We start from the raw sequence: 26,827 nt of genomic DNA, 5'->3' as shown, positions 1-26,827 counted from the left end.
ATTAAATTAGTGTGTGTCAGAGGACGGACCACGAAATTTGAAGCAACAGAGACCAAGGTTTAAATTTAAGTCAATGGATGCATTCACTAACTGTGTTGCCTTGGGTAAAGTGGATGATCTCTCTGAACCTCCATTTTCTTATCTCTAAAACAGATGTAAAACTAGTATCTGCTCCATAGCATGTTGTGAGGATCATCACAGTAAAGTGCTGTATAAATGTTTGCTATTATTTTTAAAATCTGCTTTTGTAGTTATTTTTCAAAAATCAGTTCAAAAAATTGTTTCCTCTCTTTATAGTTTTGGCTTTTCCAGATGTCATAAAAAGACTGGCGTATAGTATGTATGTAGCCTTTTGTGTCTGCTTTCACTTAACACAATGATTTTGAGATTCCTCTCTGTTGTTAAATGTATTTGTAGTTCCTTTTTGCTGAGTGGTATTCCACTGTGTGGATCTACCACAGTTTGTTTATCCATTCACCTGTTGATGAACTTCTGGATTGTATTCAGGTTTTGGCTGTTATGAATAAAGCTTCTAGAAACATTCACATACAGATTTTTGTGTGAACATATACATTCATTTCTCTTGGGTTAAAACTGTTTTCCAACATGTTTACACCATTTTTTATTCTTACCAGCAGTGCTTTTCACGCTTGGTAGTACTTAGTATTGCCAGGTTTTGTTTGTTTTTGTTGTTTTTTGCCATTTTGGTGGATTTGTAGTGGTATCTCATTGTGGTTTTAATTTGCGTTTTATTGTCTAATGGTGTTGAACATCTTTCCATGTTTTTGTTTGCTAACCATATCTTCTTTGATGAAGTGTTTGTTCACACCTTTTGCCCATTTTAAAAATTGGATTGTTTTCTTATTATTGAGCTTTGAGAATTCTTTATAAATTCTGGACCCAGGTTTTTCATTATATACGTGTACTGCAAATACTTTCTCCGGCCTGTGATTTCTCTATTTTCTTAAAACACAAGTTTTAATTTTTTCTTTTATGGGGTTCTTTCTGTTTGTTATCTGAGAGTCATTGCCTAACCTAAGCTCACAAAAATTTTCTTTTTTGTTGTCTTCTAGAAGTTCTATAACTTTAGGTGTTACATTTAGGTCTGTGACCATCGTGAATAATTTTAATTTCTTCATATGGTGCAAGGTATGAGTTGAGATTCATGTTTTTTCATATGGATGTTTAGTTAGTTGCTCCAGCATCATTTGTTATAAATATTGTTCTTTCTCTATTGAATTACCTTGGCACCTATGTCAAAAATCAGTAAACACCATTTCTGTGTGGCTATATTTCTGGACACTCTATTATGTTCTGTAGATCGATGGCTGTCATTTTGCCAGTACCACACAGTTTTGATTACTATAACATTAAAGTAAGTCTTGAAACCAGGTGTAAAATTTTTCAACTATATTCTTGTTTTTCAAACTTGTTTTAGCTATTCTGAGTCCTTTGGTTTTCCATATCAATTTTAGAATCAGCTTGTCAGTTCCTACAAAAGAGCTTGTTGGGTTTCTGATTGCTTTGCATTGATTCTATAGATCAGTTTGTGGAGAATTGACATCGTGAACTTATCCAGTTCTTCTCTCATTGTTAGGGTAGGAGTGACTTTTTTTTTCCAGCTTTCTGCATTCTAGGCAGAAGCCTATATGGGAATTTTTAAATGCTGTTTCAGAAAAGAATAATTTACTTCCATTGTTGAGTATTATAATTTACCAGTCAATTTCAATCTGAATTAACCACTTGAAGTCTTTTTTCTTATCTGGAAAATGGGATATTGAATCACAGTCACTGGGCTTCCTTTTGGTGCTATATTAATGTGTTCTTTAGTCAAGATCTAATTTTTCAGTGTGTGATGTGGTATATTTAAGTTTTCAAAAATCTGTTCATCTTTCCCTACTTCTTGAAGATTAAATGTATTTTAATATCCTTTGCTATATTATAATTGTGTGAAAGATGCAAAAGAATAGAAATAATGAAATTAACTCTCCTGTTAATAATGATTGGTCTTTCAAATTAGAAAGCCTTATTTCCTGAACTTTTTGGAAGTTAGAAGTACACATCATCAAGAATGATGTGTATGTTTTAAGAAGTGTAAAAATTAATTTTACAAAGAGAAAATGAAATAAGAAACCTTTTTATTCTGTGAAATTACCTCTTGCCTTTTTTCTTTATTTAGGAAGTGCTTAGAAAAGAGATATATGGAATTGACCTGATAGGTGCTTTTTGTTATACACTTAGAGGACTTAGTATTAGCATTGTCATCTGCCAGGTTTTTTTGATTCCAGTTAAAGGAATGTCGAAAACTTTTAGTCTGTACCTCTGAGCGACCTATAATTTATAAATATCAGTGTTATCAGTCTACAACCTTTTAACATCCAAAAATTTAACTTAATAAATCCAATTTGTATTCACTTGTTAAATGCCTTAACTCTGAATTGTCAAGCTGTGTGCCAAGGCTTCCTAGGGCATCATCGTGAATTCACAGGGTGCCATGAAACACTGTAAACTTTCAAAGGAAACACAGACGTATTCAACATATATCATATCCCTTGTGGACCACTAGTTCACAGTTTCAACATTAGGTCACACTACATTCCTTTTTTTTATATCTTTGCAAGACTGGTTTTTGGATGTTTGCTGTGGTAATAATGCAGATACTGTACGAAAATCAGTACGGAAGAAGAAATGAGGGTGGCAGTGTCTAATCTAATCCCAAGGTTTGAGAAATTGTACACTGACCAGAGGTGCAGGCATGCCATTAGTAAGTAACTATAGTTACCTCAATGCTATAGACAATGTTTGTGTCCCCCAAAATTCATGTGTTGAAATTCTAACCCCTAATGTGATGGTATTAGTAGGTGGCATCTTTGGTAGATGATTAGATCCTGAGGGTAGAACTCTCAAGAATGGGTTAAGTGTCTTTATAAGAGAGAGCTCAGAGAGCTCCTGAACCCCTTCTACCATGTGAGGACATAGGAAAGATGCCATTTATGAACCAGGAAGCAAGCTGTTACCAGACACCGAATCCACCAGATTGTTCTTGAACTTCCCAGCCTCTAGAATTATCAGAAACAAATGTTTGTTATTATTAAGCCACCTAGTCTATAATAAATTACCATAGCAGCCCATATGGACTAAGATACCCAGGAGAAGGGAAATGGGAGGGGTATGGTGGTAACTTAGAAGAGAGAGGTTTTTAAGTATAAGGGCAAGATATAGACATCACTGTGCTTTATGCAGACATTCATGTTTTCCAATGGCCAATTTTTTTCTACCAGTTGCAATTACCCACATCCCTCTGTGTTTTAGTATGGTGTATCACATTGATTGATTTGCATACATTGAAGAATCCTTGTATCCCCTGGGATAAACCTCTGTGTTTTAGGACCTGTACTTCCTTTGAGGTGTGAGAGTGTGGTCTTTTGCTCCTGTGGGCTTTTTAGAGGCCTGAAAAGGCTTCTCCCCTTTTCTTTTTAATGTCCTTCAGGAAATTTTGCAGCCTTTACTGGTCTCTGAAATGGAGGTAACAAAGGATTTTACCTTTTTAAAATAAATTTCATCCTCCTACAGGTACCATGCTCCCAGTGGCTAGGCTGGGATGTCTTAACGTTTTCTTTTAGGTGATTTAGAACATTGGTGGTCCCAAAAGCCATTAAGGGAAAACAAGAATTTGGGGTCATTTATAATATATTATAAATTTTACAGAATATAGACCATAATGATTTAATGTAAACTAAGAAAGGACGGGTCTTTCTATCTCTTGGACTTGGAAGAGCTTGCGTCAGTGTATCCTAGAGATGAAAATAAGACAGAGAAAAATGATTTTTGCCTGTTTTTGGTTGATTTTTTAAGAGTTAAGGAGAATTATTAATAATACAGAGCTAGAATGACAGGCAGGCAAATGGATAGGTAGACTGACAGTCTATATTCCATACTTAAAACCACACAAGTCTTCCTAAATTGAAAATTGATGAAGGGTGTAAGTTTGCCACAGAATCTTTTGGCAGAGGAAAGGCTGTAGATAGGATGACATGAAAATAAAGGCATCAAGGGGTCTTTTGTCACAGATTTCACAGTTAGTTTGAAAAGCACTGAGATTTAGAGCAACACGGAACTGGAAAACAACAGAAGTGTCTATAGGGCAAGGACTGAGTATACACAGGGTAAAACCTCTTGATGCCTTTACTGTTTCCGGTTAGGGGTATTATGACTATAAAACATCTATGAAAATTTTTATACATGTCTTCTGATACTCATATACTCATTTCACTAGGATATAAACTTAAAAATAGAATTGCCAAGTCCTTAGGGTAAACATGTTTAGCTTTAGAAGAAACTGTCCGTTTTCCAAGGTGGCTGTACCATTTTACACTTCCACAAACAGTGTATGAGAGTTTCGGTTACCTGTCCTCACAACCCCTGGTGTTGTCTCTGTTTTTAAATTTAGCCTTTTTAATAGTGTGTAGTTGTAAATCATTTTGGCTTTAATTTGCATTGCCCTAGGGGTAATGATGTTTAGCACATTTTCACTTGCTTATTAACCATTTGGCTATTCACTTCTTTGAAATGTCATGTAAGATTCCCCCCCCTTTTTTTTTTTTTTCCGGTACGCGGGCCTCTCACTGTTGTGGCCTCTCCCTTGCGGAGCACAGGCTCCAGATGCACAGGCTTAGCGGCCATGGCTCATGGGCCAAGCCCATGGCACGTGGGATCTTCCCAGATGGGACACGAACCCGTGTCCCCTGCATCGGCAGGCGGACTCTCAACCACTGCGCCACCAGGGAAGCCCCTCCCCATTTTTTTGTATTGAGTTTTATCCTTTTCTTCTTGATTTTGTAGTAGTTAATTATATATGCTGGGTATGAGTCTTTCGTGAGATAGATATACATTAAAGATATCTTCTCCCAATCTGTGGATTCCCCTTTCCCTTCTTAATGGTCTTTTGATGAACAGGTTTTGATTTTAATGAAATCCAACGTGTTATAATATTTTTCTTTTATGAATAGTGCTTTTTGTGTCCTGTTTAAGAAATCTTTGCTTATCCCAAGGTTTTGAAGATCTTCTTCTGTGTTTTCTTCCAGAAGTTTTATAGTTTACTTTTCACTTTTAGGTTTATGATTTGTCTGGAATTACTTTTGTTCATGATGTAGGTAGGTGGTCAATATTAATTTTTTTTTCTGATACAGATATCCAATTGCTTCAGCATCATTTATCGAAAAGACCATCTCTTCCCACATTGTACTGATGCCTTTGTTGTAAGTTAATTGACTGCATACATGTGGATTTAATTCTGGACTCCCTATTCAATTTCAGTGACCTGTTTGTCTATCCATAAGTATTGGCTTATGCCAATACTTCACTGTCTTATTTACTGTAGTTTCATGGATGGTCTTAAAATCTGATCCATTCATTTTTGAGATGTTTTAGAAACTGTGATAAGGTACATTTGTTTGATTTGGGGGTACAACCATTTATTATAAAATGAAAAAAAATTTATGTATTAATGGAAAGTGAATTAAACTTAGCATAAGCTAATTGTTTTATAGAGATAATTGACCTGTTTTTTAGGTTATGATAGGAGAGAATTAGCTTTGCAGAACCTTTGCTTTTAAAATGGCTTACACTTTATGTTAACCTAAGGTTAAGGGATGTTAGAAATGTACTGATATCCCAAAGTTATGAAAAGATCGGAAAGATGGTTATTAAATGTGCAAAGTGCTGTATCATTGGGAAAGAGACTTAATAAGCTTTTTAAGCCATAGTTTATAAGCATGGTCTATTCTGCTTTGTTCTAACATTCTCTCTGCAGTAATATTTTCTTGTAGCCTTATCCCTGCATCTTCTAGTGGTCAGTAAACATCTATATTGTTTTTGGAAATTCAGAATTTTAAGCATTTGTATCAATTATCGTTCTAGCAGGAAACAGAAGATATACTCTGCTAGGATTTTAAAGAAAATTTAATGAAGTTCCTGTTTATAAACATATGATGGAAAGGGTCAAAGAAACCAACATGGCACCTGGAGACTAGCAACAGCAGAAAATAGCAACCACCTCTAGGGCTGAAGCAGCAAGAAGAAATGTTGTTACAGATTTCCAGTGAGAACTAGAGACACAGAAGATGGGCTTCCTGACAGGAGCTATGATTGTTAGAGGGTTGCAGCTTAAACCAAGGAAGGAGCCGGGAAATAAATATCCTGACCTCTTTCTTCTGCCATCTGATTTGCCTGCTCGTACCTCCCATTGGACAAGTCCAAGCAGAAAACTATAAATGCAGTCTGCAAGGGTCAGTCTTTCAGGGTACAGCAGCAGGGAGAGAAAGGCCAAACATGTATCTGGATCAGCGGGGATGGTGGCAAACAGAATAACCAGCACAGAATAGTTCGTTTTGACTGAAAATATGAGGGAAAGGTTTTTTTTTTTTGAATGTAGTAATGGTTTTCCATATGGCTTAGGTCTAAAATAGAGAAGTTTTGTTTTGGCCAATCCAGCCAGATTTTTCTTTATAACATAGGGAAAGTACACACAGAACAAAAGTCATTTCTGTTCAAGAAAAATTAGCTTACATGTAGTTCAGAAGAATGTATGAGATCTAGCATAGCTAAATATCTTCTTTGCCATTTATCATTTGAACATTTCTAAAATGTATCTTTCTCATAAATGATTTGAGAATTTTTTGCATTTTTCAATGACCATGAATATATTTAGAAGTAATATAAAATTACATTTTCCCTCTTATAAGCTGTCATTTGTTTAAATGTCACATAACAGAACTATCCTATGTAAGTAACATTTCAGTTGATGGTAATAGAGACTTTAAGCAAAACTTTTTGAAGTGTGCTTGTCATTTCCTTTTTTCCCAGTATGTGGAAATTTTTCAGTATTTCTTTTCACATGGAAAGAGACGAGATAATGTGTCATGTTGTGTCTCAAAAATAGCATTTGAATATTTTAGTTCATCTACATCACACACTTTTCTGTACTACAATTATCTCTGACACAGATAATATTCCGGGAATGTTCAGTTCACATGTAAGCAGAAATATGACAGAAGGCTAAGCTGAAATAGCAACTGAATTAGTTTATCATTTAAATTATATCTTTAAATACCTTTTACCTAGGTTCATGATGGTTCGTAGTGGAAAAAATGGTGACCTTCATCTGAAACAGATTGCATATTATAAACGAATTGGTGAATATCATCCAACTACACTGCCTAGTGAGAGAAGTGGCATAAGAAGAGCAGCAAAAAAATTTGCCTTCAAAGGTAAAATTAATGCCCCCAATTTTTAGTATAGAGTTTATATAGATGTTTCTCCATATGTAATTCCTTGTGGAATCCTGAGAATTTCTGTAGTAATTGGTCGTTGCTTAACAATTACCATTTAAATTGATAATGCCATTCAGTCAAAAGCAAAATAAAAATCACATTGAAGCTAACTGAAGGCCAGTAAGCGTGAAAAGGGCATTTTAAATCACAGACAGAAAATGATACCATGAACAAAACAAAACACTTACCTAAATTAATGTCACCTGCTTTTGTCCTCAGGTGATTCCTACTCTAGTGGTACACTTGTAAGCACTCGTGTCACTCTCAATGAAGAACTTATTTGATGCCTAATATGAAAATATTGACAAAGTTAACTTATTTACTCTACTTATTTCTGTGGTTCCTCCCTCAGTGCCATTAAATAGTCTCAGGATCATATTTATTTTTGAACTCCTAATCCCCCTGAATGAATTAAATATTTGAAAGACAGTAGAATATTTATCTTGAAAGATTATGATAATTTTCCCCTCTTTCTCCTCCTCCTCCAAAGGGGAAGAGAAGTTTGGGATGAGATAAGCAAAGACATACAATCACCAGATGACTAAATGAATGTTGGTACTATTAGTGGGAATTTTGCCTGTAGGTACAGAATCAGGCTTTTCTCAAAGCAGGTCAAGAAAATTCTAAGATAATAAATAAATACCTGCTTATTTTTCCCTGTGTACACCCCTTCCAGTAACTCCCTTAAGCTTAAGAACAGGCATACCTATTACATCTTAGACTAAAGAGGATTCATTCATTCATTTATTTAATCATTTATGCAACAAATGTTTACTGAGTTCCTACTGTGTGCCAGTCACATTTTAGGCCTTGGGAACATGTTGATGAATAAGATAGATAACTCCTGCCCTTAAGTTGCTTACTTTCTAATTCAAGTAAGGAATGTTCCACTCAGCATGTGCTTAATTAAGCACACTAATAGCTTACTGGTGTATTTTGGAGTTTGAATAGCTACTCATCCACACTGGAGAATTGGCTATTCTCTTCCTGCCCTGATTACTTCCCAGCCGTAGACTCTTTCCAGGTGTCTCCAAAGGAAAACAACTGCCCTGAGGATTAAGGTTTGCCAACTTTCTTGGCTTTATGAACCCTATTTCCTACCCAAATCCTGAAAAACTTAAGAGAGGTGGTGGCTTACAAAAATACAGCTATGATGAAATGCTATTTTGGAAAATTCTATTCCAGAAGTTGCTTATCTGTACATAATTTATTTGCTAATTCCTGCCTTTTTTAGGAGGTGCCTGCTGCAAGTATTTTTCTAGTTTGATTACTCCCATAGAAAGATAATTTTATACTCCCATATTTATCATGTGCTTTGGTGAACAAGCTAGCCCTACTTGTGTTGATAGCTACAAAACTATAGCAGCTAGTTCTACATATCTATTAGTAAGTGTAACAGCTGAGGACCTTTCAGATTGTATGGTAGCATCATCACAAATATTCTATATTAGAGGGAAAAGGATTTAACAAAAACAACCTCATGGTTTGAAGATAAGGCTATGATTATCTTAAAACTGTATAGATATCTAAAAATTTCAATTATATCTTTTTGGTATTTTTTTATTTCAGAAAAAAAGCTGTTTTATGTCGGAAAAGACAGAAAACAAAATCGTTTGGTAATTGTTTCAGAAGAAGAAAAAAAGAAAGTTCTAAGAGAATGCCATGAAAATGACACTGGAGCCCATCATGGCATATCCAGAACCCTTACTCTAGTGGAATCCAGCTACTATTGGACTTCTGTGACCAATGATGTCAAACAGTGGGTATGGCTTATGTATTTAGAATATTTTGAATAATGTCTTTGTAGTATATATCCAAAATTCATGTTTGCTCCAGATTAACTCTAGATATCACTTCTCATTAAGTACTTTTTGTCTGGGTAGTTTTTCTGCAAAACATTTAAAGGGAGTTTTATTTCCCTTCAAAAATCTTCTTTAGAATCACTAAAATATAATTTGAACTAGAACAAAGCATTATTTAAATATTTGAAAATACTCTGTTTAGATAGATTATCTAGAACCAGATTTTCATCATTGAACTATCTTGTGTAGGCAGAATTTAAATGGGGCTGAAATTTCTTTGACCAAAAATTAATCATTACCTCTTTGATGGCAGTCATACAATCTTTTCTTGAGAGGAGAATATGTTCATTATAAGTCAGGCCCCATGTGTGTCTCCTCTTTTGTCCCTATATTGTCTTGACATAGAAAGTGTCAAATATGGCAGAAACACCAAACCAACTAATTGCAAAATCAAGTTGTGAAGATAATGAAATTAGTCTGAGTTTTGTAACTTTATAACCCATTAGGACCTCAACTTCTTCTAATAGAAAATTCACCTAGGAGTTCTGGGATTCTTGCTGCTAGGTCAGTTGATCCCTACTCTTTCTAGGGTGCTCCATATAGCAAATGATAGAAATTCCTTAGTATGTATGTGAGAACCCTTTAATAATCGTAATAGTGCATTAAAAAGACTCATTTCAGGCATGAAGAATTAACCCAACATTTAATTTAACTAAGTATCATTTGTGAGTCTGTGCAGGTATTCCAAAGACCTCAGTTTTTGTATTTGCCTTTAGAACCTGCCACACATTCCTTTACAGACATTCAATGAAATCTTTGTCACATCTTTATCATTTGAAAAATGATTTTGGGAAATAAGGTTATTTGTGATGAGAATTAGTTTAAGTTAGAAAAGCTAGAAAATAAAAATTTTGATCAAAAGTAACTATAATGCAAAAAGATTGGTTTAAAAACTTTGTTCAGGACTTGGTTTGAAAGTAGTTTCCAAAGTGTAATTCCAGAAATATGTTGAACAACGGCACCATCCATATGTTGATCAATTGATCTCATCTCACACAAATGAAAGCTCCATGACAGCATGGGCTTTGTTTTTGTTCATTCTCTTTTTCCAGGACCTAGCGGAATTTCTGGCATCTATAAATATTGTTTGAATAAAGTTATATTTTAATGAATATTATTGCATACATGAATGAATGAACTTAGTAGAGTGATAACTTTAAAAGAAAAAATTTTTTTGCTTATAGAAATTATATACTCACATATTGATTTAAAATTATAGCAAAACATGTTTTAAGATCTATTCATTTAATAAATATTTATTGATTGTAAACCAGAATTATGTTCCATGTGAATAAAAACCCTTAAGGCAGTCATTGAATAGTAGTAGCAAGTAATATTTGCTTATATTCTGAATAGGTTTTATTTTATTATGAGAATAGTCCAAAAGTTTCTCCTTCAAAACACAAAGTACCTGTCAACCATTTCAAAGTTCAGATTTATAAGACTGCTTTTATTATATTGAATATATTAACATTTGTATACCTTTTCTTTATTGTATGCCTGTTTTATAGGTATATGCTTGTCAGCATTGCCAAGTGGCAAAAAATACGGTTATTCTAGCACCTAAACAGCACCTTCTCAAAGTGGAGAATCCATGGAGTATAGTTACTGTTGATCTGATGGGCCCTTTTCATACAAGCAGCAGAAGTCATGTATATGCTATAATCATGACAGATTTGTTCACAAAATGGGTTGTGATTTTGCCTCTTTGTGATGTTTCAGCATCAGAAATTTCTAAAGCTATTATCAATATATTTTTCTTATATGGACCTCCTCAGAAAATAATAATGGACCAAAGAGATGAGTTCATTCATCAGGTAAGACAAACTACTTAGATCTAGGAGCATATTTTACTCACCTTTCAGTGAGCAGCGCAACTTATATGGTACTTAATAAGTTTAGATAAATTCCTACAGATATAGAGGTTTAATATTGTATAGTACAAAGGTAGTTGGACTGGAAATTAAGGATTTTAATAGTTACTGTGCCACTAAGTAATTGTAAACCTGTCTTTCGTTTTCTTCAAACTAAAATGAGGAGGTTGGACCAAAGAGTCTTTTTTTGCTTCTAGCTTAAAAATTCTGTGGTTGATACGTAGAGGGAGAATTGACTAAATGGAGAAATACAGTCATGCTCGTGAATGAGAATATTCAATATTGAAAGATACCAATTTTTCCCAAATCAAAATTAATTTATATGTTAATGTATTTCTAATCAGCATTAAAAAGGAGGGAGCATTTTCCCTTGCCCTGGCCTTTATCCGGATTAAAGTTAACCTGAAAGAATAAGCGGACAGGAATACATACAAAAATTCTAAAAACGGAATATAACTACTATACTTAAGGCATATTATTAAATTTTTATAATTGACAGGGTACTGGTGTAAGAAAATAACCAGACTGTCTAGGTTCACGGCACCTTTGATATCTCAGTCCAAAAGAAATACCTAAAATGATACTTATCAAATAGTTAGAGCTTGTGCCACGGGGTCCCTAAGGTTATCTCCAAGTTTTATAATTCACTAGGAGGACTCAGCAGATGGTCATACTACGGCTAAGATTTATTATAACTAAAGGATGCAAAGCAAAATCAGCAGACAAAAGGCTCATGGGTATAAGTCCAGGGGAAACTAGGAACAAGCTTCTAAGACATCCTCTCCCAGTGTAATCACACAGGACATGCTCAGTTCTCCCTGCAGAGTTATAGCAACCCATGTAAATTGTTGTCTACCAGGGAGGCTCACTAGAGACTCAGTGCCTAGGATTTTTACTGGGAGCTGATCACATAAGCACCAAAAATTATAGATTCTCAAAAGAAAGAAGGTGTTCAGCATTAGCCACCTTGATGTATAAACAGTTTAGGCACTGTGAGCCACCCTTAATCAGTTAGGGAATGGTGGAAACCCACACAAAATCCAAGGTCCTAGACACCAGCCAAGGGCCAACTTTGTAAGCAGGACTTTCACAGGATAGCAGCCTTAGTTCTGCTATGTTAACTTTTTCTGCACAGGTCCAAACAACTTAGTATTTATATCCTAACCACTTAGCCATTTAAAAAAATAGTAGTCATAAATTGAAAGAAATAATATTTTCATTTCATTCTTTTCATTTCATTTCATTTCATTTTCATTTCATTTTCATTTCATTCTTAAATAACCACAGTTAGTTACTAATGGGATGTGTATACCTGTTTACCACTGCTAAGCTTTTCAAACTTTGGAATCAGTTTGGACACTGCCATCCTCATTTCCTGTTTTGCATTGATTTTTAACAGTCATTGCTTTTTATCATAGCATCTGTCAAAAAACAGTTCTGTAAAGATACAACATCATCAAAAGGAATGTAGTCTGATCTAATGTTGAAACCATAAACTACATTAAGCTAGTAGTTTTCAAGGTGTCCAACAGATGTTAAGGAGGCCCTTTGGCACAGAGTTTAGTAACCATGTTTAAAATGATAGAGCTGGTATCATAAATGAGTGGAGTTAGGGAAGGATTATTTAATAAATTTAATTTAACAGCATAGATAACAATTTTCTAATTATTTCTAGTTATTTCTATAATATGATTTTAGAATTACTGCATACCAAAATTGTTTTCAGGTAAATTAAAAATTTTGGTTTTTTTAATTGAAACAAAAAAATACAGTTGACTTTTTTTTTTTCAATCTCTAGAGACTGAGTTAACTTTCCAAGCTTAGGGAATAGTGGCATAAATTTAAATGGAAAAATCACCAACTTTGGCTGTTTAAAAATTAGAAATTTATATGTGGTAAAATCACCAAAACATACAGGCCAAGAAATAGACCAACAAAAATAAAGCACATTCATGCAGGAAAGGGCTAATGCCTTTATTATAAAAGATTCAAACAAATTAAAAAATTTAGTCAATGGCAGAAATGTAATTCACAAGAGGGAATAAAAATAATAAATATGGAAAAATGTTCAAACCCAATAGTAATGAGTAATGTAAATTAAGACCATTTTTTGTTTATCTAAATCAAGAAAAATAGTAGTAATACCAAAAATACCAAATAGACTACAGATAAAATAATATAGCCTTACATTACAGGTAGTATAGCAACTTGAAACTAACTCTTGTAAAGCAGTCTGCCAAAGGTCCAGTAAGAGCCATGTGTGTGTGTGTGTGTGTGTGTATATATATATATATATATATATATATATATATATATATATCTTGGTGAACGATCCTATTTCTAAGAATTCTAAGGCGATTATCCAAAGTATAGAAAAATAGCTCTTTTATGATATTATTTACCACAATGCTATGTATATTAACGAGAAACAGGAAATGACCTAAACATCCAAATAAATAGTTTCAGAAAAACGTCAAGCCACATGATGAAATATTTTGTAGTCATTAAAAATGTTTACAAAGAAAAGGAAATAACATGGACACTGATTAAAACATGTTCAGTTAAAACTCTGGGTAAAAGATTTTATTACATATATTATGTATACATATTTTACACATAACTATGTAAAAAATAGATGTAAAGAAACTAAAATAAAAATTTATATGGTTAACCATGGAGTTTTTAAGAGTAATGAGATTATAGGTTTTTTCCCTTAACTTTTCAGTTTATGTTATCATTATGTTGTTTTTATAACTATTAGTGATTAAAATATACATAATCATCTGTTGTTTTGTGATATAAATTACTAGTGCTTGGCAATAACTAGTTCTCCTAGCCTTCCAAACATAGACGACTGTCCTAGCCTCTTTCAGGTGGGCAAACCCAAGTAACACATCTGGGCAAAGAAGTTGAATGGATGAATGTGTGCCCCTTTCAGCCTGAGGTATTGAAAACTTCATCCTCAATTCTTCCTTCTCCCAGTCTTATTCTGTCTCTGGAGAATTAATTGCATATTTCAGATATTACCCTAAAGGGTAGTGGATTTTCTCTCATCCAGGATTTCTGAGGCACCTAGGTGCTTCGGAGAGACACCCTGACCTACAGCTGACCTTGTCTGAGCAAGTAGTAAAATTTTTGAGTTAAACCACTGAGCCTTGAATGTGTTTTGTAACTGCAGTATAATATTGCCTACCTTGACTGACATAGCAGTGGTCTGCAAAATGGGGTGTGCAAGACAATCTAGTTTGTAGGATGACAATATTAGAACTTTTGTTTATAATTTTTATCTAATAAATAAGAAAGAAATGAAGCTTTTACTAATAATATATAGAGATTCATAATAGCATCCTGAATCAACAAAGCAGATGATCGTGTGTCGCACCTGGTTCAGGAAGGTATCTTGGGAGAAAAGTGAGAATCTGCAACATGTGGGAGTCCATAGTGGTTCCCTCACTCATTCTTTTGCTTTAGCAGCAGTAATTAAATTTATGGATATTGTCCAGTTTTTGCCAAACTACCCTTCATAGAATAACTAGTTGGCTTAATTTTCTTGCAGTGAAACAAGATCATACGAATAATAATGCAATCACCTTTCAACCACAGGAAAATGATAGAGCTGACACAAGTAACTTCTAGTACTAGCTCTTTCACAGATACATTAATGATATAAAAATAAATGTGGACTAATCGGATCTGATAGGAAATTGGCCACCAAAATTCAAAATTATCAAGAAATCTATTTGAAATATTGTCTTACTTTCACCTTTATTAATGAAAAGCCTCATCCTAAATGCACATAGTACTTCAAGATACTAGGTAATGACAATATGAAACCATTATGAATCACCAGCAGTCTTTCCAGTCATGTTTAAAGTCATATGATATATACATTATTGGTACTATGTATAAAATAGACAACTGATGGGAACATACTGTGTAGCACAGGGAACTCTACCTAATGCACTGGGATAACCTATATGGGAGGGAAGTCCTAGAGAGGGGATATCTGTATGTGTATGGCTGATTCATTTTGTTGTGCAGTGGAGGCTAACACAACATTGTAAAGCAACCATACTCCAATAAAAATTAATTTTAAAAATTAAAAAATAGTCATATGATAATCCAAGACTTTGAAAATTTTACCAAAAGTAACAATAAATGTTTATAAGCCTCTTTTATGAGGTTTAACAAAAAAACTAAAAATCCCATGTGATTAAGAAAATTTGTTCTTTTTGCTGTGATTTAAATGGCTTAAATATTATACAGCAGGCATAATCGTGACAAAATAAAATGGGTTTTTTTGTCAGCATATACTGACATAGGAAACACTGCTAACGTATTGAAATAAGATTTAGAACATTATACACAATGTGGGAGGTTTATTATAAAGTTGATGAAAGTACAGATGTTTGTAACATAGCTTAGAGCATTTGAGTATTTGCTAAATTGTTTCAATAAAATACACAAAGACCTTTTTATAAACCTGTGAAGAAAAGAGAATTAACATTTGTAAAGGAAAAATTATTTCTTTAATTTTAAAAATGTGTCTTATGGAAAACTAAAATTGTGACCACTAATGGAATGTCTGGTTTGACGGGGAGAAAAAAAGGCTCTTGGGGTAAGGATATCTAGGTAGCATCTCACAAATGGATTCACTGGATCAGTTCTAGGCAACCTCTTCAAGTTGAAGCCTTTTCCAAAAGTCAGTCATTTTTAAAACCATTAATTATGACCTCAGCTTGAGGCTGACCCAAATAATACCTATTTTCTGGGATTTCTTTTAGATTACTTTTGATTTAAAAGGAGGTGGCCTAACATATATACAATGGAATATTACTCAGCCATAAAAAGAAACAAAATTGAGTTATTTGTAGTGAGGTGGATGGACCTAGAGTCTCTCATACAGAGTGAAATCAGAAAGAAAAACATACCATATGCTAACACATATATATGGAATCTAAAAAAAAATAAAATGGTTATGAAGAACCTAGGGAAAGGACAGGAATAATGACACAGATGTAGAGAATGGACTTGAGGTCACGGGGAGGGGGAAGGGTAAGCTGGGACGAAGTGAGAGAGTGGCACAGACTAATATATACTACCAAATGTGAAATAGATAGCTAGTGGGAAGCAGCCACATAGCACAGGGAGAACATCTTGGGGCTTTGTGACCACCTAGAGGGGTGGGATAGGGAGGGTGAGAGGGAGACGCAAGAGGGAGGAGATATGGGGATATATGTATATGTATAGCTGATTCACTTTGTTATAAAGCAGAAACTAACACACCATTGTAAAGCAATTATACTCCAATAAAGATGTTAAAAAAAAAAAGACGGCCTTAATTAGTATATATGTTAGGTAGGAATTAGTATATATGTTAGGTAGGAATTGTATTCCACTGCAAGTAACAGAGAACCCTTCTCTTCCCTCCAATATATAAACTCCAATAGGAGTTTATTTTATACTTAGGGAAAAGAAAGCCAGGCTCTCCAGTGTTGGAAGGGTAACTCTGAATGTCATTGGGAACCCATGCTTCTAGCATTCTGTTCCACCATCTTTGAGATGTGACTCTCAATCTTATGCTTACAATATGGCATGCCACAAACCTACATTTCTGGCAGAAAGAAGGGGGAGGTTAATGGGCAAAAAAAGCTAGAACTAGCTGAGTCTGCCCAACAACTTTCACTTAAATCTTTTTGGCCAGAACTATATCACTACCCCACTACTATATCAATACTATCTGACTACCCCAACTAAAAATAATAAGAAAAAATAGTTTGAGGTGTAAATAAGGTAGGAAAAATAAGTTAACAGGCTTATTCTTAGAAGTTTTCTAAACTCATTTTGACTTATTAGGCCCTGCCTATAATAAATATAACAACAAAAATAATAGTAACATTAAGGGTTATAAAGTGCTTACTAATTGCCAAGCACTGTTTTAAGTGCCTTATAAACATTTATTCGTTTAATCCTCAGGAGAGTCGTGGGTAGGATTTTCCTCATTTTACAGATGAAGAAACTGAGTACACAGAGGTTTGGTGATTTGGCCAAGGTCATGTAGCTGTCAAGTGGATTATGTTAACTGTGTTTGAGAAACTGTCTACTGAATTAAAATGTTATCTGAACTCAGAGTTAGTGTTAAATTTTGTTCTTCCATTTCCTTGCTGTATGTGTGTGTCTGGCAAGGCACTTAACCTCCCAGAGCTTCAGCTTCTTATCTTTAAAATGGGGTTAATATCTCATAAGGTTTTTGTCACGTATAATGACTGTAATGTAAAGCATCAGCACATAGTAAGGACTCAATAAATGGTAGTTACTCTTTTAAACAAAATATGTATGTTTTCATAAAGACTGGCTATGGTCAAGGAAAAGGCAAGATTCAAATTCTTTTGCAACCTTTCAATCCAGGGAAAAATAAAATACAGATTTTAAAATCAGCTTTGTTTTTTATATGTTTTTCAGATCAATGTAGAACTGTGTGAATTGTTTGGTACAAAGCAAATTGTAATTTCTCATGCCTCCCAAACTATTAATCCAACTGTAAGAACACCTAACACAATCAAAACATTTCTTTCCAAACACTGTGCTGACTACCCAAACAACTGGGATGATCACCTAGCAGCTGTTTCGTTTGCCTTCAATGTTACTCACTCGGTAGGTACCTTTTTATAATCTATACTTGTGAATTATGACTATTTCTTGGCTACATAAATGTTTTATTACAAATTATTTATTTTTCTTAATAGGAACCTACTAAAAATACACCGTATTTTCAGATGTTTAATAGAAATCTTTACATGCCTGAGACTTCAGATATTCTTCGTGAAGTGGATGGTAATAATACAAGTATGTTTGCCAGAATTCTAGGTGCAATTAAAGAAGCTGATAAAATAATGGAGAATAAGACAACTTCAGCGGGCCAGGTGATTCTATCTAATAGAAGAAACTCTATAATCTAAAAATCTATAAAGTGATTTTTTTTAATTTCAGCATACACTCACATACCTATGATATACCCTAAAACCAAATTTTTTCCATTGAATTCTGCATGTTTTGATTAAACAGTATGTTTATTAGCTATGAAATTCTGAGAGACATTACTAGGAAAACTATGTGTTTTGGAATCAAGGTAGAGCTGAATTCAAATCCCTGGTTTTGCTTTCTAGTTGTTTAACTTGGGCATATTACTTTATCTCATATTACTTTATTTTCTTTATAAAGTTGAGGTAATAATACTGACTTTGAAATATTGTTTTAAAAAATTAAGTGGGATTCTTGCCTAGCTTTCAGTAGCATCTCAATAAGTAATCTTTTTATTATAATATTATCTGTATATACCTTCAAGAAACTCTAGCTCTTTCATCCCTTTGTTCTTTTTTTTGTTTTTACACTTGCAGATGGAGAACAACAGTTTTGATGAACTAAATAAAAGCAAAATCATTGTTAAAAAGAAACCAAAGCAATTAAATCCATTTCAACTAAAAGTGGGTCATGAAGTTTTAAGACAAAGGAAAAACTGGTGGAAGGATGGTCGTTTCCAATCTGAATGGGTTGGTCCTTGTGTCATAGACTATATTACAGAAAATGGATGTGCTGTTCTGAGAGACAACACTGGGACAAGACTTAAAAGACCCATCAAAATGTCCCACCTTAAGCCCTATGTAAGAGAATCCAGTGAACAAGGTAAATATCTGTCACTTCTCTACATTTTTACTTTCTTTGAATGAAGAGAGAAGTTAAAAATATAAGAAATCTCCCCCGCCCCACACCCTCCTTTGGTTAGTTTTTCTTTTCCCTTCTCATTTTTATAAAATTTTGTACAGTATTGGAGCCCAGGTAGTCTTTTTTATAAGCATGTGTCTTCTGGAACTGTCAGGTTTGTAAGAGATTTTATCTTGATTTCTAGTGTACTTTTCACACACTTTCCCACAGTTCATGTGGGAGACACTGAACATGTTTCACAGAAGGAAGAATTATATCTTCATTATTTTCACTTTCAGAATATTTTGTCACTTTTAGCATGAAATGATAGTAACTAAGGTAAATAATGCCAAAAACAAACATACTGTCTAGAATTCTGTTGTGAGATAAATATATTAGGGGACATTTAAAAATGTGATTAATTTTTAATGTTGCATCTTAGTCACAGTCATGGTGGATGTAGGGGAGGGTGAGAGTGGGAGATACTCAGAATGCTATAAAGTGCCATTATAAGAAGAGGTAAGTAGCACACTGGACAAGGTAATACTTGCCTCAAAATGTGATTATGAATAGTCAAGATATCCTGATCTTCTCTAACCCTTTCTTTCATAGACTGGAGCTAAATGACATGGCTTTCAGATTAAGTCCCACTTTATGTCCTATTTTATGTGCTCCTTAGAGTTTCTTTGGAGTGGATAACTTAGAGGGAGTGAATTGGTACCTTAGCTAGTTAATTTTGTTTATTCTATAAAGAAAGATAAAGCATCAATATTATTTGAATCTGAGTAGCAGTTAAGGAAGATACAATTTAGTACAATTTTAAACAATATAAACAACTGAGGTATTTAACAGGCTTAAGTAAATAATAATTACAAAAATGATGATAATAGATAACCCTCTTTCTTAGGATATGAAGCCCTTGGGGCTGCTTTGTAATAGCTCAACTCTGTTTCTGATCTGGGTCACAACTCTCATGTTGAAAGCTCTGAGTACCTTCCTTTCTGCTTATGGCAGAACCAGTTGCTCTAGTAGTAAACTTAGCTTGGACTGTTCCAATTCAGAAAGCTCACAGTACCTTCATTCTCGTTGTTAGAAGATAAGCACTTTTATTCCTTGTGCCTCCTCTTAGTTCTAAGCTGCCCTTTATGATTTCTCCCTTCCGCAAGTTAAGTAGGAACAAAAGATTATACAGGTGCATGTTGTCCTTTCTTCTTCTTTTGATTTTCCCCTTAATCTTTGTTGTTCAGGACTTGCTTCCTTCTAATGTGTTAACCTTCCTTAATTAATACAAAATTTCTGCTTAACATGTTGCTGTATCAGGATCTGTTTCAACATTTTGCAGTTTGCTCTTGCCGAAGAATTTCTTAAGGAGACCTAACATTTTGCTACTGCTGAATATTTCAGAATCCAATTGAATAGAACAATTTCTAAACAGAGGCAGTACAATTATTGCCTCATGCTTGAATTCTCTGCAGATTATTCTTCCAGTAATACAAAGGAAATTGCAGTATTAACTAGTGTATACATATAAGGAACCTGAGATTAATGGGTAAAGTTGTTTTTTCTTATTAATCAAAGGAAGTACTAATCCAGCTATCCTAGAGTCTGGTTCTTGTTTACTCTTTGGTCCGTTTTTGTCTGTTTCTCTTATTTGTAGAAAATTCAAAATAAATGTGATTTCTATCACATATTTTCCTGAAAATCTTCACCTCAAAAGCTGATTTTAAAGAGTCTTTGAACTGAATTTAAACCAAACAAAATGTCTTTGAATAGTCATCCCATTCTTTTGACATAAATTTGAACAAGGTAGAGCCAAAAGAACTATGAATTTGTCTGCATTGTTTCTCTTACCAGCATTGAGATTTCATAGCTGTATTTAAGTTCACTGTACAAAGCAGATATGCTTCCGTTGTGAACTTATCCATTCTTATCTAGAACATAATGTTGAGGGAGCACATTCAGTACTAGGTTGACATTGCTATTTTAAGTAGGCCTATTTGCCTTTTTGTCTAGTTCAGTGCCAGGCACCTTTTCAAGACTAAGTATTTTAACAAGAAATTTTTTGACATACCATAGTGTCTCTTCATAATTGTAATGTTTCCCTTTGAAAGGAAAAATGTTATTGACCCATTATTCTATCTGACATAGATTTTGAGTAGTTTTGTTTTGAGTGGGAATTATTGTGATCAGTTTGTGTCTGCCTCCCCTAAAGGCTTTGGTATGATTGCCCTTCACAATTTGTGAAATGGTTTTTATTCTTTTATAAGTTTCCTATTGCTGCCATGACAATTTACCACAAATTTAGTGGCTTAGAACAACACAAGTTTATTATCTTACAGTTCTATACTTAGAAATCCAATGTAGGTCTCATTGGGCTAAAATTGAGGCATTGGCAGGGCTGTGTTCCTTTCTGGAGGCTCAAGAAGATGGTGTTTCTGTGCATTTTCCACCTTCTAGAGGCTGTTGCCATTGCTTGGCTGTGGTCCTCTTCCTCTATCTTAAAAGCCAGCAGTGGGGGTAGAGTTCTTCTCATATTACATCACTCCATCCTCCTATTCTTCCTTCCCCTTCCACATTTAAGGACTCTTATCCTTGGGCCCATTCTGATAATCCAGGGTAATCTCCCTGTTTCAAGGTTGGTTGGGTAGCAACCATAATTCTATCACTACCCTAATTCTCCTTTGCCATGTAAGGTAACATAATCACAAGTTTCATGAATTAGTACATGGCTATCTTTAGGGGTCCATTATTCTGCCTACCACAGTTATGGTCTACATTCGCAAAACAAAATAAAGCTTAGTCCCTATATTAGTATCAAGCCCATGAGCTTGACTTTATTATTAATACACAGTCATCAGTTGGTATCCACAGGGGATCAGTTCCAGGAGCCCTGTGGATACCAAAATCCACTCATGCTCAGGTCCCTTACATAAAATGGCATAGTACAGTACCCCCAACCTTTATCCCCTACCCCACCCGCACATCCATGGATACGAACCCTGGGATATGGAGAGCCAACTGTAGTTTTAGCAAAGCACCTCCCTTTGGCCTCTAATTATGTAATCTCAAAATTAAAAGTCATTCAGTTCTCTGTGTTAGTATTGGTTATCTGTTATGACAATTATGTGGTATGTATCAAATTGTAGTTATTTGTTATTTTATCATAAGAAAAGATGTACTAGTATGGCAATACATTTGTAATAGTTTTAGGATATCAGGCCATGTATAGGATTAGTCAAGACACCTCACTTCACAATAAGAAAATTAATTATTCTGAAACCTTGTACTTTTCTTTCTATTTGAAAAAATAGATTAATCCAATCACTCAGACTTTTCTGAGGCTTTGGTTTTAACTTATTTTTCTCCCTAGGGAAATTTTAATACTCTTAATCTCATTTTTTTTCTCCTTAAAACTAAATAAGAAAAAGTGTGTCAAAACTGCTGATAACACCTTCCTGAAATGTCTTGAAAATACCTCTGCTTCTAAGAAACTAAAGACTTAAGTATTCAGTCCAGTCAAAACTGAAATAATGCTTTCATCAAACATGTCATAATAGTAACTAAATAAATAGAATGAGAAAATTAAAATAATTAAATTCTATCGTGTAATGTGACTGAGTAGAAAAGTCCTTTAATATGGTTTTGTTTGTTTATTTCTCTGTCTTTTTATCTTGGGTGCAAAAACTTATCTTGTTCTTTTCTATATCCCTAACTCAGGACTGTTCTAGATCAGTACTGTCCAATGGATATGTAATGCAAAAACTATGTAATATATAATTTAAAATTTTCTAGTAGCCATGTTTAAAAAGTAGGTGAAAAAAATTTTAATAATATATTTTATAGTTACCCAATATATCTAAGATAGCATTATTTATTATCTATCTAAGATAGATTATTTCAACATGTATGTAAGGCCTCAAAAATCTCTTTCTGGTAAGTCTTTGGTAATCTTTTTCAAAGTTAAAGAGCATTTCTCTTGGGTCCACTAGATTTAGAACACAGTAGGAATTGAAACATATTTGACCTTTATGAATGAATGAGAATTTTGTTTTTTCCTACACAAAGGCTTGAAATCTCCAGAGTAGTTTTCAATTGCATATAGAGTGATTTGTGTAGAATTTGCTGAGTATAATCTTTATTCTCTACAGTTTTATCACACTAAGTTACTTTAAAGTTTATTTAAAAGAAAGTGTGTGTGTGTGTGTATTTATATTCAGATATATATTGGTTACTTTCATATAGAAGCTGTCCTCTTACAAACAGGTGAGGTTGGTAAAGTCCATTTGTTTCTAAGTCTACTGTAATTAGGAGGTGCTTACGCTCAAGGTCTTTGAATGCATTTGCAGGAAATCAAAGTGATAACTTCTAAGAGCTTTACATCTATCCATAGTTTCCCTGTTGATACATGTTTACTGGACATATTTTACTACAATAGACCAGCTTTCTGTATGCAAAAAAATTTTTGAGACAGAAAACTTCCTTCATCAAAGATCTCTGCAAAGATCCAATTTGGAAATACTTTAAATGCTATATTGTAGCTGCTGTCACTAATACATTGCATCAGTGTACCCTGAACTTATGAAATTCTTCATGGCTTATTAGAAAAATTTCATCAGCAACATTTTTACCATATCTAACCTTTTTAAGTTCTCTTTTAAATTACAACCTATCTTTCTCTAGTATTAACAAGCTAATAGCAGACTTTGATGTTGACGCTCTGGCAACACATTCTAAAAGTGTTTCAATTTCACTGATCATTTTTTCTTCTTTCCTGCTACTCTTGGGCATAGCACTTCTCATGGGTTGCATGATTTTTGTATCTTTCAGACTTGTTCTCTTGTTCAGCAATACATCCCCTACTAACATACAAAAATCATTTTCTTATCACCTTCAATGACCCATACTTTTATTTCCATCATAAGTATGTATATCTTCTTAACAGCATTTTCAATCTAATTACTACTTTTGCATTAATAAGAATTGGTGGGGGTAAACTTAGAAAGCCTCTCAAAACTAAAATACCAACTACACTTTGCCTAATGAAGAAGTAAATGGACAAAACTAAATGTCCATACAAGCCCAAGTCTACTTATGCCATCTGTTGGGAGAGAGCATAGCTTTGATTTTTTTTTTAAATATTCTTTTCTTTAAGTTTATTTATTTGTTTATTTATTTATTTTGGCTGCATTGGGCCTTTGTTGCTGTGTGAGGGCTTTCTTTTAGTTGCAGCGAGCGGGGGCTATGCTGTTGCAGTGCACGGGCTTCTCATTGCGGTGGCTTTTTTTGTTGTGGAGCATGGGCTCTAGGCGCGCGTAGTTGTGGCTCACAGGCTCTAGAGTGCAGGCTCAGTAGTTTTGGCACATGGGCTTAGTTGCTCTGCGGCATGTGGGATGTTCCCGGACCAGGGCTTGAACCCATGTCCCCTGCATTGGCAGGCGGATTCTTAACCACTGCGCCACGAGGGAAGTCCTGTTTGACCTTTTGATGTTTGTAAATTTAAAGTTCATAAATGTGTAACTTATAGGGTTGGAATAGATTGAGTTAGCTTTTCACATATTAGTATGAGGATGGGTAGGCTGGAATCATGTTCTGGGATATATTAGCAAATTTATCTGCTCTGAGAAACTTTCATTGATCTCTAATCTAAATGGATAATTAATGTTCCTTTTGCTATTTGTTGAACTTAAAATTTGAGGATTCTTTAAGGTATTAAAATCTTTAAGAGAATCTGTTAATGTTTTGGGAGAAAATCCAGAAAGAGAAGGCAGGGGTCCAGGAAGTTAATCAGCGGCGGTGGAATAGTTCTTTGTTGTAATGAATTAAAATATTATGTAGGGAGAAATTCTTTTATATAATTAACCTTTATTTATAAAGATGATGCTACTTTGCCATGTGTTTTTCATTTTAAGCATTTTTTTCCTGATAGTGATGATAAATTTGCTCAAAATAGAATGAAATGCTGACAGGGAAGATTCCTCGTCACATTTTAGTATGGATTTAGCTACACCTTAAAAGGTCATGAGCATTTTAATATTAAATTAGGCTTAAGTAAGCTAAGCTTTTTAATCTAATTCGTTGTAGCCTGCCTACTTTCACATTCCTATTATATAAGCCTGATTCTAGGAACTTAATCTTCATTTTAGTTTATCATTTCATATTGTGACAATTTAATATTATTGCCCTAATATGGATTCTGTAAAGACCAGAGAATTATCTAAATTTGTAAATGTAAGGATTTAACAGTTCCATTTGTTAAAACATCTTTCGAGACCCCGTTAGTTCACCCAGAAATGCTTTGCAGAAGTATATTAAGAATATCATCAACATCAAAAATATAGTTTTATAACTTTTGTTTTTAATCTATACCATGATTCTCAGCCCCTCACCCACACCTACCACCCCCTCCACCCACACCTGCCAAACACAGGTCAAGAGAATACTCTGTAATGGCCAAATGGGAAAAGAATCCAAAAAAGAGTGGATATATGTGTATGTATAACAGATTCACTTTGCTGTACACCTGAAACTAACACAACATTGTAAATCAACTATACCCCAATGAAATTTTTTTTAAATCCTGTAAAAAAAAATCCCTTTATTATTCCTTTTTTTTTTAATTGGAAAAAAAAAGTTTGGCTCTTTTAAAATCCTTGATCTTTCCTGAATTCTGTATGTATGCACTGTCAAATTCATATGTCATTTTATTCATTCTTTGACATATTTATTTAGGAGATACGAGAACCCACCAGAAATTAATCTTGATAGTTAATTTGTATTACTTGGAATTTTGTTCCTCATTTAACATTATTTAATTTTAAAGTGATTTAATTATAATTCTAAAAGGCAAACATGTTTCTTCTTTCAGACAGTCTTTATCTCTTACAAGGTTCAGTAGTGGCAGATCATGACTACATTGGAATGCCTGAAATTTCAGTTGGAGCATACCAAGCAAATATTCTGGTAGAAGATGCAACTATTGGAGTAGTCGACAATGAATTACTGACATCAAGCAAGGATCGTGAACTGTTAGAATATAGAAATGCCAAAATGTCTCCCTTGATAGAAGATCATAGTACTCTTGAAAAGCAGACTTTTAGTCTCTTGGACTCTTCAAACCAAGTCCTTGAGTACTTAAGTTAGTGAACACCAAAATTCATTTAAAGTGCTTGTTTAGAAAGTATATCTCCTTGAATCTTATCTTTTCCACTCAAAAAGGTTACTTAGAAAAAGTATCTTGACAACTCTTAATGACTAAGTCCTGAAGATTTATTTTATAACTATTTATTTATCTAAAGTTGTGCCTCATTTGAATGTCAGTGCATATATATATATATATATATACACACATATATATGTATATATATAAAGGCAAAGGAGGTATATTACATATATGTCATTTTTTCTTCTAAAAAGAGAACAGGCAAAGCATGCTTGCTTCTTAGGAAGTAAACTAAATTCTAGCTCAAAACTCTCAAAACTTTGTTTGATATTGGTACCATGTTTTCAGTTTTAATTTTTTTTTTAATATTCCCCCCTTTTAAAAAATGTTTGAACTACCTAGAATTGCATTAATAAATATTTATTAAATGTGATAAATGAATCCTATTTCTGTGTTATTGGAACTTCTAAAAACAATATTGTAGGAAAAAATTTAGAGTTGTTTAATGGGCTCCTACAGTGTATTGGTAAGTTCACCTTGTTAGACAGGCTCAGGATTAGGGTCTGAAACTATATATTGGTTTGAAAACATTTGTGCATTTCCATAGTATATATTAAAGTCAGAAGCATCCATTAATAAGATTTTTTTCTGCAGCCTTAAAGAAGTAAATAATAATTATAAAATAACTGATATCAAAGATTTTAAACTATAATTTCTATGATAGTTATAACTTTGCTCAACAAATATTTGTTATAAAGCACTTTGAAGAATACTGTGGGAAAAATAAATGCTGTGTGTGCCTTGTCCCCAACAGAGACATACAGTCCAGTAGGGAATATAGATCATATAAGCCATGTACAACAGTAGTTACAAGTTATGTGCTAAGTTCCATAAGAAAAG

General features: G+C 33.9%; 1 protein-coding gene across 6 annotated transcripts in view; it reads left to right on the top strand.

Moving 5' to 3' along the window:
- The window catches only part of GIN1 (gypsy retrotransposon integrase 1), a 28,745-nt gene extending 2,381 nt beyond the window's left edge, over positions 1 to 26,364 (top strand). The window contains exons 2-9 of one of the 6 annotated variants that reach the window (XM_022591967.3): positions 5,190 to 5,258; positions 7,123 to 7,268; positions 8,901 to 9,094; positions 10,705 to 11,010; positions 17,530 to 17,721; positions 17,814 to 17,990; positions 18,465 to 18,750; positions 25,634 to 26,364. In XM_022591967.3, coding sequence (XP_022447675.1) covers positions 5,248 to 5,258; positions 7,123 to 7,268; positions 8,901 to 9,094; positions 10,705 to 11,010; positions 17,530 to 17,721; positions 17,814 to 17,990; positions 18,465 to 18,750; positions 25,634 to 25,908 — 1,587 coding nt within the window. In that variant the 5' untranslated portion in view covers positions 5,190 to 5,247 and the 3' untranslated portion in view covers positions 25,909 to 26,364. The other 5 variants (XM_089908404.1, XM_022591984.3, XM_022591975.3 and 2 more) reach the window with 5 other exon arrangements.
- Positions 26,365 to 26,827: the final 463 nt, after the last annotated feature.

The sequence above is a fragment of the Delphinapterus leucas genome, chromosome 3, assembly GCF_059928025.1.
Source record: "Delphinapterus leucas isolate spDelLeu-1000000601 "Yukka" chromosome 3, BTC_Dleu_Yukka2, whole genome shotgun sequence".
NCBI classification, from domain to species: domain Eukaryota; kingdom Metazoa; phylum Chordata; class Mammalia; order Artiodactyla; family Monodontidae; genus Delphinapterus; species Delphinapterus leucas.
The sequence above is the reverse complement of the archived record's forward strand: the minus strand, read 5'-3'. Positions and strand labels throughout refer to the sequence as shown.